This window comes from Melospiza georgiana, chromosome 11 (genome assembly GCF_028018845.1).
Source record: "Melospiza georgiana isolate bMelGeo1 chromosome 11, bMelGeo1.pri, whole genome shotgun sequence".
In the NCBI taxonomy this organism is placed as follows: Eukaryota; Metazoa; Chordata; class Aves; order Passeriformes; family Passerellidae; genus Melospiza; species Melospiza georgiana.
This window is the reverse complement of record NC_080440.1, coordinates 9,206,054-9,223,093: the sequence shown is the minus strand read 5'-3', so window position 1 is coordinate 9,223,093 and position 17,040 is coordinate 9,206,054. Positions and strand designations below refer to the sequence as shown.

General features: G+C 64.8%; 3 protein-coding genes across 4 annotated transcripts; all 3 read left to right on the top strand.

Moving 5' to 3' along the window:
- The first annotated feature begins 753 nt into the window (after nt 1-753).
- SLC6A8 (solute carrier family 6 member 8) lies at nt 754-6,366 on the top strand. Of its 2 annotated transcripts, none has more exons than XM_058031785.1 (14): nt 754-859; nt 1,130-1,348; nt 1,699-1,830; nt 2,417-2,690; nt 2,768-2,900; nt 3,149-3,283; nt 3,375-3,478; nt 3,560-3,684; nt 3,764-3,876; nt 3,956-4,093; nt 4,404-4,506; nt 4,595-4,695; nt 4,880-5,050; nt 5,863-6,366. In XM_058031785.1, exons 1-14 carry the CDS (start codon nt 754-756, stop codon nt 5,992-5,994), a joined length of 1,986 nt encoding a protein of 661 aa, XP_057887768.1. In that variant the 3' UTR covers nt 5,995-6,366. The 2 variants fall into 2 exon arrangements, with proteins under 2 accessions (XP_057887768.1, XP_057887769.1); XM_058031786.1 differs by having other exon boundaries at nt 839-859; nt 1,226-1,348; nt 5,863-6,354.
- Nucleotides 6,367-6,509: 143 nt separating this feature from the next.
- On the top strand, nt 6,510-9,056 carry LOC131088023 (epidermal differentiation-specific protein-like). The gene has a single exon (XM_058031798.1). The coding sequence runs from the start codon at nt 7,807-7,809 to the stop codon at nt 8,863-8,865; it is 1,059 nt and encodes a 352-aa protein (XP_057887781.1). The 5' UTR covers nt 6,510-7,806; the 3' UTR covers nt 8,866-9,056.
- An 860-nt stretch (nt 9,057-9,916) lies between these two features.
- Nucleotides 9,917-16,031, top strand: QARS1 (glutaminyl-tRNA synthetase 1). Its single transcript, XM_058031782.1, has 24 exons — nt 9,917-10,064; nt 10,381-10,528; nt 10,602-10,711; nt 10,818-10,893; nt 11,171-11,235; nt 11,443-11,496; nt 11,694-11,751; nt 11,856-11,927; nt 12,090-12,175; nt 12,392-12,478; nt 12,574-12,673; nt 12,794-12,872; nt 12,995-13,103; nt 13,185-13,315; nt 13,442-13,534; nt 13,663-13,800; nt 13,874-13,961; nt 14,039-14,182; nt 14,254-14,358; nt 14,724-14,816; nt 15,035-15,162; nt 15,355-15,421; nt 15,628-15,753; nt 15,851-16,031. Exons 1-24 carry the CDS (start codon nt 9,918-9,920, stop codon nt 15,899-15,901), a joined length of 2,355 nt encoding a protein of 784 aa, XP_057887765.1. The 5' UTR covers nt 9,917; the 3' UTR covers nt 15,902-16,031.
- The last annotated feature ends 1,009 nt before the right edge of the window (nt 16,032-17,040 follow it).

Sequence of the window (17,040 nt, the reverse complement as noted above, 5' to 3'; positions counted from 1 at the left end):
CTAATATCCCTCAGGGACCGGTGCCATTGCCGGGTGCACTCCGCAGCAGCGGCAGGGGACACAGTGTTCCCTGGTGCCTGCTGCCTCGTGTGCTCTGCTGCTGGCTGCTCCCTGATGTCTCGTGTCCCCTGTGCAAATCCCGCCGCTTTAGTGCCCCGTGTCTTCTCCTGTGCCCTGGTGCTGGTGGGACGAGCCGTGCAAGTCCCGGAGTTTCAGTGCCTGTTGTGCGCTGAAGTGCCTCGTTCCCGCTGCCTGTCTTGTCACCTGCTGTCCCTAGCGCTCTGCTCCCCGGTGTCCCCGGGCGTGCCCTACTGCCTTGTGTCCCTCGCGCCCGGTATCCCCCGTTACCAACGCCGCCCCTCGCTGTCCGTAGTGCCCGGAATCCCGCCGGCTGTGCCTCGTCCCCCCGTGCCCCCCGCCTCGCCCCGTGGCCGGTGCCAGTGCGTCGGAACTGCAAGTCCCGTCAAGCCGCGGGCGGGTGGCGCGGCCAATGGGGCTCGGGGGGCGGTGCGGCCGGTCGCTGCCTCCGCCGCCGCCCGGTGCCGCGGCGCAGAGAGCCCCGGAGCGGCCGCGCGGCGCCGGCCCCGCAGCCCGGCTCTGAGCCGCCCGCCCGGCCCGGCCCGCCCCGCCGCGCCCCGCCGCCCTCAATGAGGTTCTTCCGACTCACCTTCAAGTGCTTCGTGGATTGCTTCTGAGCCCCCCTCGGCCACGGAGCCGCCCCCGACCCGCCCCCGCTCCCCGGCCCCCCGCGACATGCCCCCCGTCCCCACCGACACGGCCGCCCCGCAGCCGCCCGACGCCCCGCGACGCGACGCCGCCGCCGCCACAGCCGCGGCCGCCGCTGCCCCGACGGGCTCCGGTAAGCGGGGAGCGCCGGGGAGGGATGAGCTTGGGGAGGGGGAGAGGGGGGCCCACGGCCACGCGCGACCGCGGCGCGCCCCCTCCCGCCGCCGCGGGGTGAGTCACCGCTCTGCATTGTGACGTCACGCGCCGGCCTGACATCTGACGTCACGCCCCTACGCGCGGAGAGGGGCGCGCGGGGGGGGGAGGTGCTTCCCCCCCCCCCACGGCGCCCCCACGGGCGCGCGTGACGGCGGCGTGGGCATCCCCACAACCCCCGTCTCGGCAGAAGGCCCCGGCGGGGCGGAGGGCACAGAGCCCCCCACGGCGGGCGAGGAGCGAACAGTGACGGCACCACTGGTGCGACCCCCTGGTCCCCCCAAAGAGGCCGCCCCCGAACGGGAGACATGGACCCGGCAGATGGATTTCATCATGTCCTGCGTGGGCTTCGCCGTGGGGCTGGGCAACGTCTGGCGCTTCCCCTACCTGTGCTACAAGAACGGCGGAGGTGAGCCTCGTGCTCGCCCCACGCCGCGGGGGTGCGTCCCGCGGCGCGGGGGGCACCCCCTTCCCGCCCCGGAGTGTGTGCCTGGGGCTCGCCGCACGCTGGGTCAGCTCGCCCTGCGCCTTCCAGGGGCTGCCGGGCCAGCCCGCGGTGTTCCGGAGTCACTCACGGGGCGGGGGGTCGTGGGAGCCCCCCAGTACCTGCCCGTGCTGACCTACATCGCGGCGAGGGGAGGGCGCGGAGGCGCCTTTGCCATTCGCTGCGTCCGGGCGGGCGGCGCGGGAAGGGGGGGAGCGAAAGGGGGGGCCGGGGGGACGGCGGCGGCTGAGCCGGCCCCCTGCCCCCGGCCCCAGGCGTCTTCCTCATCCCCTACCTGCTCATCGTCTTCGTGGGCGGCATCCCCATCTTCTTCTTGGAGGTGGCTCTGGGACAGTTCATGAAGCAGGGGGGCATCGCCGCCTGGAACATCGCCCCTCTCTTCAAGGGTAACGCCGCGCCCTGCCCGCGCCCTGCCTGCACCCTTTGCGCGGCCCCTGCACCCTGGCCAGGGCCCCCGGCACCCTGTCTGCACCCTGACTGTGCCAGGCTGCACGCAGCCTGCTGGGGCTGGCAGCACCCTGCCCACGCCCTGCCTGCTCCCCTGCACCTTGCCCGCGTCCCACTGCCGCCCTTTGCCGCGGCCAAGGATGGCAGCTGCCTGCACCTGTGCCCCGTGGCGCCCCGTGCTGCCCTGCCTGCCCTGCCTGCCCCTGTGGCTCCCTGCCTGCATGCTGCTGGGTCCCGGGCAGCTGCTGGATCCCCAGCTCCAGAGGTATCTTGCTGGCTCCCCCCTGGTCCTGTGCCATGCTGCCAGCTGTCCCCACCCTGTCCTGTCCTGCCCGGGGCTGCCAGTTTCCCTGTCCCATTCCCACCAGCTCTCTCCTGTCCTCTCCAGGACTGCCAGCTTTCCCTGTCCTGTCCCTGTCAGTTCTCCTCTGTCCTCCTCCATCCCTACAACACCCCGTATCCCACTCCATGCTGGCTGCCAGATGCCCACAGGTGCCTGCGGGCTCTGATCCCCCCGTGCCACAGGTTTAGGCCTGGCCTCTATGGTGATCGTCTTCTTCTGCAACTCCTACTACATCATGATCTTGGTGTGGGGGCTCTTTTACCTGGTGCATTCACTGACGGACACCCTGCCCTGGGCCACCTGTGGCCATTCCTGGAACACGGAGCAGTGCACGGAGCTCTTCAACCTGGACCTGTGCCAAAATGTCAGCATTAACACCACTGTCAGCACTTGGACCTCCAACTTCAGCTGCACCAACATGACCAACAAGCGCTCACCTGTCATTGAGTTTTGGGAGTGAGTGTGGGAGCCAGGAGGGTGTTGTCTGGGGCTGGGAGTGTCATGCTGGTGCTCAGCACAGCCCCACTCTGCAGGAACAAGGTGCTGCGTCTCTCTGGGGGACTCAGCGAGCCGGGGGAGATGAACTGGGAGATGATCCTCTGCTTGCTTACCACCTGGGTCATTGTCTACTTCTGCATCTGGAAGGGTGTCAAGTCGACTGGGAAGGTAATGCTGGCAGGGGGAACGTGCGTCAGGGCCACTGGCATGAGAGAAGACTGCATCACGTGGCACTGTTGGCTCCTGCCCCACTGTGCCACAGCCCACAGGGGTGGGAGGCCCGTGTCCCACATGTGTCCGGGAGGTGCTTCCAGCTGCTGGGGACGTTCCCAAGCTCTGGTCCTGCTGGGACACCTGTGGCATGTGACAGAGAGCCCTGGCCTGGAGGGGTCTCATGGCCACCCACTGCTCTTCAGATTGTCTACTTCACGGCGCTCTTCCCGTATGTGGTCCTCATCCTCCTGCTGGTCCACGGAGTGACACTGCCTGGCGCGCTGGGTGGCATCATCTACTACCTGAAACCTGACTGGTCCAAGCTGGTTGAGGCACAGGTGAGGGCACTGGGGAGAGCAGCAGAGAGCTAGGTGCTAAACAATGGCCTGGCACCCCCATCACCCTGTGACATCCTCCCTCACACCCCAGGTCTGGATTGATGCTGGCACTCAGGTGTTCTTCTCCTACGCCATCGGGCTGGGCGCCCTGACCGCACTGGGCAGCTACAACCGCTTCCACAACAACTGCTACAGGTAGGGCTGTGCCAGCTGCAGGCAGGCCCCCTGGTGTGTCCCCCAGTGCCCCCAGCACTTCCTTAGATGCTGTGCCCACAGGGATGCCTACATCCTGGCTGTGATCAACAGCTGCACCAGCTTCTTTGCCGGCTTTGTTGTCTTCTCTGTGCTCGGCTTCATGGCCTCTGAGCAGGGCGTGGACATCTCCAAGGTGGCCGAGTCTGGTAAGTGATGGATGCTGGGTGCCAACGGTGTCTTCTGTGTCACCCCTTGAGTGGAATCTCTGACCCCACTCTCCTGCAGGTCCTGGGCTGGCTTTCATCGCCTACCCCAAAGCTGTGACGCTGATGCCCTTGTCCCCGCTGTGGGCCACGCTCTTTTTCATCATGCTTCTCGTGCTGGGGCTGGACAGCCAGGTGCTGTGGCAACCGGGGAGATGGGGAACAGGGAGAAGATGGGTGGCCCATCCCCACTGAGCTCTGCTTTGTGCCACAGTTTGTCGGTGTGGAGGGTTTCATCACGGGCATCCTGGACCTGTTCCCCCAGCCGGGGGCTGGCTCGCTGCGCCGTGAGCTCACCGCTGCTCTCTGCTGCATCATCTGCTTTCTCATTGACCTCTCCATGGTCACACAGGTGGGGGACACAGCAGGGACACTGACGGCCAGCCCCACACCGGCCGCCTGTGGCTGTTCCTGAGGCATCATCTCCCATGAGATGCCAGTGTGGGGCGGGAGCTCACTGGGACTGCTGCCCTCGTGTCAGTGGAGCTGCCTATGGCATGGGGGTCTCTCTGGCATACGGGTGCTGTGGGAGCAGGGTGCCCATGGCATGCAGGGTGTTCGTGCCAGGTGGGGTACTGGTGCTGGCAAGGCTATGACTTGCCAGTGTGGCAGCGAGCGGGACAGCCAGCACAATGCTGGTGACACGGGCACCTTCCTGGCAGGGCGGCATGTACGTATTCCAGCTCTTTGACAACTACTCGGCCAGCGGGATCACGTTGCTGTGGCAGGCTTTCTGGGAGTGCGTGGTCATTGCCTGGGTCTATGGTGAGGCCAGGGGGACACGGGGAGGGGGACATAAGGGAGGACACGAGGTGGGACACAAGTGCCCCAACTGACGCCCTCCTCCCCACAGGTGCCGACCGCTTCATGGACGATGTGGCCCGTATGATCGGCTACCGGCCCTTGCCCGTCATGAAGTGGTGCTGGGCTGTGGTGACACCGCTGGTCTGCGTGGTGAGCGAGGCCACAGCCCGTGGGGACACGCGTGTGCCGCCGCCCCGCGCTGCGCCGCGGGCACGGAGCGCCCCCCGGCGGCCGCTGCCGGCACACGCGTGTCGCTGCCGTGGGGCGAGCGCGGCTCGGGGGCTCGGCCGTGACCGCGTCGGGGTGGGGACCTCACCTCCCTCTCTCCACCCAGGGCGTCTTCGTGTTCCACGTGGTGAACTACAAGCCGCTGACATACAATAAGACATACGTGTACCCGTGGTGGGGGGAAGCCATCGGCTGGGTCCTGGCACTCTCCTCCATGCTCTGCATCCCCTGCACTGTTATCTACAAGCTCCTGCGCTGCAAAGGCTCCTTGCGCGAGGTGAGGGCAGTGCAGCGGGATCACTCCTGCCTCTGTCCCCACCCCATTCTCAGCCATGGTTGTCCCCTTCATAGTGCTGTCCATGGCCTAGTCTCGGCCCCAGTCAAATTCCATCATCCACATCGCCGTCTCAGTCCCATCCACCACCAGATCCCATCCCTGTCTTTATCACTGTCTGATTCTCATTCAAATTCCACCACTATCCACATTGCCATCACAGTCCCATCCATAGCCAGGTCTCATCCCTGTTGTCATCGCTGTCTTATTCCCATCCAAATCATGTGCCTGTCCCCAGTGTCTCACTCCCACCCAAATCCCATCCGTGTCCCCATTGCTGTCGTATTTCCAGTCTTACCTGATTCCCACCGATGCTTACATCACTGTCTCAGTCCTATCCCTATCCCTGTTGCAGCTAGATCCTGGGCACATCCCCATCACTGTCTCCTTACAATTCCTGTCCTTCTCTCAATCTCATTTAGTCCTTTTCCCATCCTAGACTCGCCCCATCCAAATCTTCTTCCTGTCTTCATTGCTCTCACTCCTGTCAGATTCCTATCCTCACTGCTGTCTCACTCCCAGCCTCACCCAAACCCCATCCTTGCTGACATCACTGTCGTAATCCTGTCAGTCTCAGTCCCATCCCTGTCCCCGCGCAATCTCTGTCCCTTTCTCAATCCCATTTCAATCCATTTCCTGTCCCAGTCTCACCTCCACCGCCACCCAAATCCCATCCCTTTCCTCTCCCTGTGCATTGCTGGGTCCCGGCAGTCCCAGTGCTGTTGTCCCCGGGCGCTGACGCGATGTCCCCACAGCGCTGGCAGCTCCTGACCACTCCAATCTGGGGCCAACACCACCTGGAGTACCTGACGCCAGAGGCAGAAGCCAAGCTGCTGGCCCCAGAGCCCCCCAAGGAGAAGGCGACGCTCTTCGAGACTGTGATCTGAGCGTGGGGAGGGTCGCGCTGCTCCCGCCCGCCATAGCAATAATGCCAGCACCGCCTCCCACCCACCCACGCTGCCCCGTGCCCCCCGCGCCGCCCCGGCCGCCGGCCTCGCTCAGGGGGAGAACGCAGCGAGCTGGGGGGTGCTGGGGGCCACGGAGCCAGGGCAGCCACGGGGCACAGGAGGGGTCCCCGGCGCGGGGGAGCGCGGCAGCCCGGGGGAACGGCAGGGAGGCCACCGGCTGGGGGAGCGAGAGGGACAGCCCTTCCCTGGCCCCTGCCCGCGGCCCCCATGGCCCCCCACTCACTAACTGCTTCCCGTAGCGTTTGTCTGGTGTAACCCCAACCGCCCCGACATCTGGCAATAAACTGGGAGACCCTGGCAGTCCTGGCACTGCAGGCAGGGGAAGTGGGGCACCAGCAGCGGACAATGAGGGGCGAGGTGTGGGATGGCACTGGCCTTTGGGGGACAGAGGTTTGAAGGGAATAGGGTTCAACAATTCAGGGATGCCTGGGTTCCTCTCGGTGACTTGTGGGGTACAGGCTGTTGGAGCAATGGGGTCTCCATCCTTCTCCACCACAGGATGTGGGTGCCTGCGGGCTGTACCAAACCCTGGTGAGACTGGGGGACCCCATGCAGCCAAGGGCTGGCCTTGCTAATCAGCTCCAAGAGGCAGATTTTAGCCCAGAGGCTTTGAGGGTTTTGACTGTCCCCAGGGGGTGGGTCAGGATCCAGCTGTACCCCACTGGGAACTTTGCGTATCAGCCTTGTGCCTCCCCACTCCATGCACTGTGCCTTGGGAAAAACCCTGGCCTGCTGAGGGCTGTGTGGACAAGTGGATGAGGCAGCCTCTGGGCATGTAGCCAGAAGTCAAAGGCTTAACCTTGCCCCAGAAGCTGTGAGCTGCCTGAGCCCTGTTTCAGCAGGGTGCCAGCTAGGCAGTGCACGTGCCCTGTGCCCCACAGCAGTAGCTCCTGGGGAGGCCAGCTCCAGTTCATGCCATGGCAACCTGCATGGAGCCCGGAGGAAACCACCAGCATGCTGTGCTTGGAGTGGCTGCCTGCCAATGCCTCGGTTTGATGTCAGCGTCCTGCTGTGCCCAGCATCCCACCCCAGCAGTGCCTTGGGCACCCCATGAAGCGACAAGGGGGAAGAAGTGTTCCCATCTGCACCAGCCATCCTCAGAGGCTGGGCTGGAGCAGTGCCACCATGGCAGGTGTCCATATCCAATTGCTGGGATCACCAGGGTTCAGAGGCTCTTGTTTTGGGGCGCCGGCTTGCCCCACCACGATGCCCTCTCACCCTGGTGGGGTGAGCCAGCAGTTCCTGCCCCACCGGCGATGCACACTGTAATTAGCGCGGGCAGGGCGGAAGCATCACTGATAATTGGCGGTGACTCTTCAGCAGGAGCCTCACGTGCCTGGGGCACGGCAGGACTTTCCGGCAGGGCTGGTCTGTGGGACCGGCTGGCATCCCGGTGTGCGGGGCCTGGCTGACTCCCCAGCACCGAGTGGGGACAAGGGCTGGGCTCGGGGTGCGGGGGCGAGCGTTGTCATCGTCCTTGCTTCGTGCCACAGCACGCCCTGGTCCCACCACCTCTTCCTAAAAGGCACAGCTGCAGGGCGCTGCCAGCACAGACGGTGAGAGCACGGGGCCCAGGCAGCAGGTGGGCAAAGGAAAGGCAGAGGACAAGAATTAAAGGGGTGCCGAGGTTTGCCTTTGCTTGCTGGGCTTTCCTCAGGGGTCTCCTGTAGCACCCCGTGAGCCCAGAGGAGGGGACGTGGCCCCTGTTGTGCCCGGGCAGGGGTGGGCACCATGAACCGGATCACAGTGTACGAGTGTGCCAACTTCGAGGGGCTGAGCCGAGAGTTCACCTGCGACGTGCCTGACCTGCACGAGCTGGATTTTGGGAACTGCATCGCCTCCCTGAAGGTGGAGGGGCAGCCATGGATTGCCTACACGGACCCCAAGTACGAGGGGGAGCCGTACGCCTTCGAGGAGGGCGAGTACCCCTCTGTGGATCGGCCCAACAGCTTCTCAGCACTGCGCCTCGTGCACCACGACCTGGGGGACCCCCAGATCACCCTCTACGAGCACCCCAACTTCCAAGGCGCCTGCAAGGTGGTGACAGAGGAGACCAACTTGGCGTACGGGTACTTCAATGACCGGGTGGCCTCGCACACGGTGCAGCGAGGGGTCTGGCTGCTCTACCAGCACCCCGGCCGGGGCGGCTGGCACTGCCTGGCATGGCCCGGCGAGCACCTCGCCGACTACAAACTGGAGCTGAACTTCCAGTCTCGGCTGTCCCACCTGCGCCCGCTACGGCCTGGGCGGCCCCTGGTCTCGGCACGTCTCCTCTGGGAACAGAAGCGGGTGGAGGAGGAGCGGGAGGTGCTGGTGGATGAGATTGAGGGGGTGAACGAGACCGAGTCGGAGCAGGCGCTGGCGGCCAGCAGCAGCCGGGAGTACGGCACCACGCTCTGGCAGAGCTTCAGCTTCAGCAATGCCACCAGCCTCAAAGCCGGGCTCTCCTTCACGCTGACCGTGGAAGCCTCCAACATCTTTACGGTGCAGAAAGGGCGCAGCGAAAGCAGCACTCGCCAGCAGCGCGTGGAGGTGCAGCTGCCGGCCAAGATCCCCCCGCGCACCGCGCTCAGCATCCAAGTGCTTCGGAAGGAGGTGACGCTCTCCGTGCCGGTGCTGCTCACCATCACCCAGAACGAGAGCGTGCGCACGGAGATGGGCGAGTACCGCAGCGTCTCAGGTACCAATGTCAGTGCCCGCTATAGCTTAAAGCCACTGCCAGCTACGGGCAGGGAGCAGGCGGCCACCAAGGGGACGGACACAATGCCTGGCACCAGGATGGAACTATAGCTGTGTGCCGGTGCTCAGCCATGGCTGTCCCCTCCATGGTGTGGGACTCACTGTGACACCAGCGTTGACTCCAGCACTCACCCATGGAGGAGCCAGGACCTGCCTTGTCTGGTTGTGTCCGGTGGCTCTGGCTGGCAGGATGTGCTAGTGCCTCCTCCCACCCCGTATTTCCAATAAACCCCCTTCCACAACCACTCGAGTCTGCTGCTACTCGGGCTGAGGTGGGAGTAGGATGGATGGGACACTGGGCTAGCGGGGCACTGAGCTAAGAGGAGACACAAGCTGGGGGGGATATCGGGTTGGGGCAGGGACTCCCGGGTTGAGGCAGAAAATGTGGGGTTGTGGAGGACACCGGGGGCACCGGGCCGGAAGAGCTGGAGAATACCAGGCTGGGGAAGCTGGCGGGGCAAAGGGAGAGCTGGGGGCACCAGACTGGACAAGACATCAGATGGGGCGGGGGGGCAGGAGGACACTGGGCTGAGGCAGCCAAAGTTCCACCGGTATAGGGAAGCCGGGGAACACTGGGATGAGGGGTGTACTAGGGCAGCGAGGGGGACAGGGGAGATGGGAAGAGGGCGGACACTGGGTTGTCAGGGCCAAACGACCACGCACGATCCGGGGGAGCCGGAGACACCGAGCCGGCCTGGCCCCGCGTACACCGTGCTGAAGCCGCCACCGCGACGCGCTCTCCACCCTAGGACCTTGGGCACGGGCATCCCCAGGGGCTCGCCGCAGGGTCCGCGCCCGTCGGGGCAGGCAGAGACGCACAGGGCACACCGGAGGTGCGGGCAGCTGCCGCGGGGCACCGAGCGCCGGGAGCGGGGGCGCGATCGGAGCCCGCCCCGCCCCGGGCCCGCCTCCAGCCCCGCCCCCCACGTGGCCGCCGCCGCCGCCGGTCTCTTTAAATGATGCAACCGCCCGCGCGCTGAGCCCGCCTCCCGCGCGCCCATTGGCCCGGTCCGCGCCGGTCCCCCGTCTGCCATTGGCCGGCACGGAGCGCTCTCGCTTCCGGTTGGCTGGGCACGGCCCCGCCCCCGGGCGGAGGCGGCAGCATGGCGGCGGCGGCGGCAGCGATGGCGGCGGAGGAAGCGGAGGAGGCGCTGGGGCTGTTCACGGGCATCGGCCTCAGCGAGGCCAAGGCGCGGGAGACGCTGCGCAACGGGGCGCTCAGCGCGCTGCTGCGCCGGGCTGTGCTGCAGGTGCGTCCGCCGCGGGTCTGCACCCTGATCCCCGGTCCTCGATCTCCAGTACCCCGTCACCCCGATGTCACCTGGGGACCGGGCCACCCTGGGAACTCGGTACCCCGGTTTCGGTGTCACTCGGTAACTCGATCTCCGGTGTCACCCGGGTATATTGGCACCGTGGTCCCGCTGTCATCCCCTCGACCCCAGCCTTGCCGGGTCCCCCCAGCCTCCCGGCCCTTGGCACTCCCCTGTCCCGCTGTGCCCCCCGGTGCCGCCGGTTCGCGGGGCTCGGGCCCCGGTCCTGTCCTGACGCTCTCCGGGGTCGTGACAGGCTCGGAGCGCGCTGGGCCCGGCGCTGGACAAGGCCACCGGGACACTTCTGTACAACGCGGCCGCCCGCCTCAAGGACCCGAAACACCTCGGCTTCCTCGTCGGCTACATCGCCCGCAGGGAGATCCTCACCGACCTGCAGCTCAGCGGTACCGTGCGGCCCCGGCCCCCGCCCGGCCCCGGCCCCGCGGGCACCGCGCTTCATCCCTGCTCTGTCCCCAGCTGCCCTGGAGTACGTGAGGAGCCACCCCTTGGAGCCCCTGGACGTGGCGGACTTTGAGCGGGCTTGCGGTGTGGGTGTCTGCGTCACCCCCGAGCAGATCGAGGAGGCGGTGAGTGGGGCTGTGACCCTGTGGGGACAGCACAGGGGACATTGGGCTGGCTCCTGCTGTGCTCCTGCCTGCCTCGCTCACCCCGGGGTCCCTGTGCTGCTCCCAGGTGGAGGCTGTGATCAGCAAGCACCGAGCAGAGCTGCTGGCAGAGCGCTACCACTTCAACATGGGGCTGCTGATGGGTGAGTGGTGACACCGGGGCAGCCCCTGCCTGGTGCTGGTGGCCGTCACGTCCCTGTGCCTGACTGCCAGTGCCACTGTGCTCCCCCAAATCCTGAGAGCCAGCCCTTTGCCATGGGGAGATGTCATCCTGCCAGATCCCACACGCAGGCAGGGCCATAGCGCCCAGCAACAGGGACAGCCCTGGGGCAAAGGGTGTGGCATTCTGCATCAGCTCCCTGGCTGAAGCTGCCCCGGGCTTGGGCCCTGCCCCTTGCCCACGGGGTGCCCTGTCTGCAGGGGAGGCACGGAGCCAGCTGCGGTGGGCAGACGGGAAGACCATCAAGAACGAGGTGGACCTGCAGGTGGGTGTGAGGTTACTGTGTCAGGTGCTGCTGTGGTCCCCTGGGTGTGCTGTGACCTGTCAGTCAGTCCCCTAGAGGGCCCAGCCCTGGGGACAGCCTGCCCCACCTAGGTGCGGGCAGGGTGAGCAGAGTGATGACTGCACAGGACACTAGGACACACCTAGTCCAGGAGCCTTTTTGACTCCTGACTGTGTCACTCTTCTCCAGGTGCTGCATTTGCTTGGGCCAAAGACAGAAGCTGATCTGGAAAAGAAACCAAAGGTAAGGAGAAAGGGAGGCTGCAGACTTGGATGGTATTTTCTTGCCAAGTGTCCCAGCAGGATCCCACATAGCTGCTCTGGGCTGAGCTGCCACCATGGGTACAGGTCTAGAGGGAGCTGTGGGGCCAGCAGGCTGGACCAGGAGGGGAAGGTGTGTGCTGCAGCTGGGCACTCTGCATGCTGTGCTGGTCTCTGCAGGTGGCAAAGGCCCGTCTGGCCCCAGCAGAGAAACAGAAGGTGGCTGTGGTGGAGAATGGTAAGAGACCATCCTCTTCCCCAGTCGTTTAGTTCCTGCTGGACCTGCTTCCGAGCTGGGCCCTGGGAGCTGTGATCAGGGAGCTCAGCCCCATCTCCCTGCAGGTGACATGGGCACAGAGACAAAGTCACTGCTGGAGCAGCTGCGAGGGGAAGCCCTGAAGTTCCACAAGCCAGGTGAGTGCAAGGTGTCACTGCCATTTGTGGGGCCACTCCACTGGCTCTGCCTGGTCCCAGCTCTCCGTGCTGCCGAGAACTGGACAGGTCCTGTGTCCTTCCCCCCTGGCTGCTGGGCTTGGCATGGTTAGGGCAGTGCTGCAGCCCATCCTCTACCTGCAGGAGAGAACTACAAGACTGAGGGCTACGTGGTGACACCCAACACGATGGCCCTGCTGAAGCAGCACCTGGCAATCACGGGTGGGCAGGTGAGGCCATATCCCACAGCCCAGCGGTTCCATGTGACCGTGACACCCCACAGGGGTGGGTGGGGAACACACAGCTCACAGGGGCACAGCAGAGGCAGCACCCACACGGCACAGGGTGCTCTGCAGGATTGCCAGGGGCTCATGGCAGTGTTACTGCAGTCAGGGAAGGTAAAAATCTCCTGCTGAAGGAGAGAGGTGTCCCCTTTGCCTCTTCAGGTACGGACACGCTTCCCTCCTGAGCCTAACGGGATCCTGCACATTGGCCATGCCAAGGCCATCAACTTCAACTTTGGCTATGCCAAGGTAAAAAGCACCAAGCCACCCTGGCCCCTGCCTTTCCCTGCTGCTTGGCTGCTGGTCCCTCAGGGAGCAACTGCTCATTGTCTCTTCATCCCCAGGCCAATGGTGGCGTGTGCTTCTTGCGCTATGATGACACCAACCCCGAGAAGGAGGAGGAGAAATACTTCACAGCCATCCGGGACATGGTGGAGTGGCTGGGTATGGCTCAGGATGGGGAGGGCAGGATCATGCCAGGTGCCAGTGACACCCCTGCATTCAGGTCTTGCTGCTGGACCTTTGGGGTTCCTCCAACCTCTTCCATTTCACCCATCCCCGCAGGCTACCAGCCTTATGCAGTGACACATGCGTCAGATTACTTTGACCAGCTCTACACCTGGGCCCTGGAGCTCATCCGCAGGTGAGCGTGTGGGGCAGTAGGAATGTGCTGGGCTAGTGTTGATATCCTGTACTGTGGTCAGGGCTCCCCCTTGCTCAGGAGATGGGTCACTCGGGTCTGGTGATGGCATTTGCTCTCCGTAGGGGTCAGGCATATGTCTGCCACCAGAAGGTTGAGGAGATCAAGGGCCACAACCCACCACCCTCGCCATGGCGGGACCGGCCTGTGGAGGAGTCACTCCTGCTCTTTGAGGTACTCCTAGCTGGGGCAGCTGCTGTGTGCCTGTGGGCTGTGGATCTGTGGCTCAGCTGACAGCTTCCCCTGTCTCCACAGGATATGAGAAAGGGGAAGTTTGGGGAGGGGGAAGCCACGCTGAGGATGAAGCTGGTGATGGAGGATGGGAAGATGGATCCCGTTGCCTACCGTGTCAAGTTCACTCCACACCACCGCACTGGGGACAAGTGGTAGGGAGGGCCTGCCATGTCCTGGCACATGTGGTGGGGCTGGATCTGGATTTCCTGGTAGTGAGGAGGTATCAGGAGTGGAGCAGCACCATGCTCTGCCCTGAGCTGACTGCATCTGCCTTGCAGGTGCATCTACCCCACATATGATTACACACACTGCCTCTGCGACTCCATCGAGCACATCACGCACTCCCTCTGCACCAAGGAGTTCCAGGCCAGGTGAGCACCATGCATGGCATGGCCCAGGGCTGTGCTATACCTGGGAGCAGCACCTGGTGGCTGCCAGAGTGCTGGGGGACAGCGTGTCCATGTGGCTGAGCTGGGCTGTGCCTGCACCTCCCTTGCAGGCGCTCCTCCTACTTCTGGCTGTGCAATGCTCTGGACGTTTACTGCCCCGTGCAGTGGGAATATGGGCGCCTGAACCTGCTCTACACCGTGGTGTCCAAGAGAAAGATCATCCGCCTGGTGGAGACGGGTGCTGTGAGGTAGGAGCAGGGCCAGCTGCCATGATGGGGCTCACCCACAGCATGCCTGGTTGTCACTCTGGTGTTTCCTCAGGGACTGGGATGACCCACGTCTCTTCACGCTGACGGCCCTGCGCCGGCGAGGCTTCCCCCCCGAGGCCATCAACAACTTCTGTGCACGGGTAGGCTTTGGGTGGGCAGGGACAGGGCAGATGGCTGCATCCCCTGGCCAGCATGGTCACCGCACGCTGTTCCTCAGGTTGGTGTGACAGTGGCCCAGGCAACAATGGAGCCGCATCTGCTGGAGGCTTGTGCCCGGGAGGTGCTGAATGAGCAGGCCCCCCGTGCCATGGCAGTCCTGGAGCCCCTCAAAGTCACCATCACCAACTTCCCTGCTCCAAAGGTGAGACTGCCGTGGGCTGTTGTGGGAGTGGGGTTTCTTGAGAGCAGCATTCAAGCTCTCTTTCTCCCCAGGCACTGGAGGTCCTTGTGCCCAACTTCCCAGCCGATGAGAGCCGTGGTTTTCACAAAGTGCCCTTCCACCAGACCGTCTACATTGAGGAGACAGACTTCAGGGAGGTGAGCCAGGCCCACTGGGCTATACTGCCCTCACTCCTGGAGCTATAGCTTGTGCAGCAGGAGCCTGGCAGCCCTGGAAATGGTGTTGGTGCTGCACACAGAGGTCATGGGTGGGTGTTGAGCACCTGACTGTGACTCCCAAATGTGGCAGCTCTGATGGGCACTGGGCAAATGCTGCCCTCAGCCTGGCCAGGACATGTCCAGCCAATGGTTCTCAGCCTGGCCTGTCTGTGGGAACATCCCACAGCAACACAGGAGTTCAAACAGCCCTGTGATCACTGATCCCTGGGATGGCAGAGAGACGTGCTAGAGGGGATCTGCTGCCCATGCTGGGACCCCTCATGCAGCCGTGAACTCTCTTACAGGAGGCAGACAAGGGCTACAAGCGCCTGGCGCCTGGGCAGCCGGTGGGGCTGCGCCACACTGGCTACATCATCACCGTCCAGAATGTCATCAAGGTGCGTGGCTGTGGGCACTGGTGACATGAGGCTGGGCTGTGCAATGTCATGCTGGCTGCTCTGGACACAGGGAGGGCTCAGGCTGCCTGTGTGGCCGCTCTCTGCCTGCCCTGTGCCTCACAGAGGGGAACAAGGTGTCCCCAAGCTGTGGGGCTGGGGGCTCAGCCCTGGGCCTGCCACATGGGATAAGACTGCTTAGCTCATCTCCTCTCCCTCAGGACGTCAGTGGGCGTGTCATTGAGCTGGAGGTGACCTGCACCAAGTCGGATGTGGCAGAAAAGCCCAAGGCTTTCATCCACTGGGTGTCGGTGCCACTGGCCTGTGAAGTGCGGCTCTACGAGCGGCTGTGAGTATCCCACTGCCAGCCAAGGCCAGCACAAGCTCAGCAGTGCTGGAGCAGCAGCACAGCTGTACAGCAGCAGGCCCTGCTGGGGTCTGCCCAGACCTTTGGTGGGGAAGATGATGCTCTGGAGTCCCATGAGCGGCACAATGTCCCCTCATTTGGCAGCTTTGGGACAAGACTCTTATCTCATGGCAGGTTTTTGCACAAAAATCCTGAGGACCCATCGGAGGTACCTGGCGGCTTTCTGAGTGACCTCAACCCTGTGAGTAGTGGCAGCAGCTGAGGTTATGGGCCCGGGGGGAAGTGGGGACCTCCTGCACCCAGTCCTGAGGCACCCACTTCCATGTACACCCTACCCCTCTTGGGGCAGGCCCTTACTGTGTCTCAAGGGGAAGAGGAACTGGGGGAAGCTGGGCTGTGCAGAGGACAGAAGTGTAGGGGTGCTGGCTGAGCTGTCCCCCCTGCCAGGACTCCCTGCGTGTGGTGCACAATGCCCTGGTCGACAGCTCTGTCCGCTCCGCTCGGCCCTTTGACAAGTTCCAGTTTGAGCGCCTGGGCTACTTCTCTGTGGATCCTGACAGTGAGGAGGGGAAGGTGAGCCCTGTGGGGGCAGTGAGGCAGCCTGCACCCACGTGTGCAAGCACCCCCTGCCCGCCATGGGGCTCTGAGCACACCCTGTGTTTCTCCTCAGATGGTGTTCAACCGCACAGTGACGCTCAAGGAGGACCCTGGCAAGGTCTGAGGGATCTGCTGCTGCTACACCACCGTGGTGTGGCTTCCTTGGGGGTCCTTGCACACCCCCAGTGCCACCGTGCCTTGGTGCAGTCCCCTGGGGTGCCCCACAACATCGCCTCAATAAACGGAGATCCCAGCCCTGTCCCTGCACTGTCACTGCCTCCTGTTCTCCTGCTCAGTCTTGGGGTGCTGGGGTGGGGGTGGTCTCCTGTTTGTCCCCCTGATGCGTGTGGGGTGTGTCCCTTGTTTTGGGGGCACAGTCTGCTCCTATCTGGTGTGTAGCACTGCTGTGACCCCACGGGAGCTGCAGCTGCCCCAGCCAGCACCATAAGGTTGGCCTGTTGGGGTGGAAGGGAGAGCCGTCTCCGGGGGTTCAGGCGGGATGGGCGGGTGCAGGGGCTGCGCCGCAGGGCACAGGGGCTGCAGGCGGGTGTGCACGCTGTGTACAAACACCGCCGGAGCGCCCTCCCCCCTTAAGGTGGACTCGAGCGGGGCGCGCCCTGCTCGGCCCCGGGCTGGGGTCAGAGCGGTGTCCCCGCGGAACGGGCATGCACCCCGTGCCCTGAGCCCCGCGTCTGTGCCCCCGCAGTGAAGCAAGTGCAAGGAGACCCTGCCCAGCCCCACGGGCCACCTTAAGCGGGGCCGGGACTGGCGAGGCCGCGCCGAGCACATGGGCCCGTTAAAGCAGACCCGGCGCGGTCCCGCGGGGCGTTCTCCGCCTCCATGGGGACGCTTCGCTCCGCGCTGCCGCCCGGGGCAGGGTGCAGCTCCTCCGCTAAAGGCCTCGCAGGCCTCGGCGCCCTTCCCGGGGAGCCCGTGCGCCGGGTCCGGCCCCACACGGGGGCGACTCGAAGCCTCGTCCCAGGAGCTGCGTGGGGATGGGGGCCGGGCGGCACCCGCATGCCGCGAAGGAGCGGGGCGGCCGCGAGGAGCCTCTCGGCCGGCGTCGCTCCACGGCCACGCGGAGCTGGTGGCATCCTGGGTATCCCGACTGCGCGGGCTCCGTCCCTGTCCCCGTCCCTGTCCCTGTCCCCCGTGTCCCCGCCGCGTTCCGGTGTCCCCGCGGCCGCACGCCCCGCCACGCAGGGCGCCCCCCAGCGGCCGCACCCTCCCCGCGCCCCGCCGTGGCCAGGCCCCTTTAAGGCG

Excerpts from the sequence above, each read along its gene's own strand:
- SLC6A8 (XM_058031785.1), top strand. The coding sequence starts at position 754 with ATGCCCCCCGTCCCCACCGACACGGCCGCCCCGCAGCCGCCCGACGCC. Across the intron at positions 2,691-2,767 it reads CCTGTCATTGAGTTTTGGGA|GAACAAGGTGCTGCGTCTCT; the intron begins GTGAGTGTGGGA and ends CCCACTCTGCAG. Across the intron at positions 4,696-4,879 it reads TGACACCGCTGGTCTGCGTG|GGCGTCTTCGTGTTCCACGT; the intron begins GTGAGCGAGGCC and ends CTCTCCACCCAG.
- LOC131088023 (XM_058031798.1), top strand. The coding sequence starts at position 7,807 with ATGAACCGGATCACAGTGTACGAGTGTGCCAACTTCGAGGGGCTGAGC.
- QARS1 (XM_058031782.1), top strand. The coding sequence starts at position 9,918 with ATGGCGGCGGCGGCGGCAGCGATGGCGGCGGAGGAAGCGGAGGAGGCG. Across the intron at positions 11,236-11,442 it reads AGAACGAGGTGGACCTGCAG|GTGCTGCATTTGCTTGGGCC; the intron begins GTGGGTGTGAGG and ends ACTCTTCTCCAG. Across the intron at positions 12,674-12,793 it reads GGACATGGTGGAGTGGCTGG|GCTACCAGCCTTATGCAGTG; the intron begins GTATGGCTCAGG and ends CCATCCCCGCAG.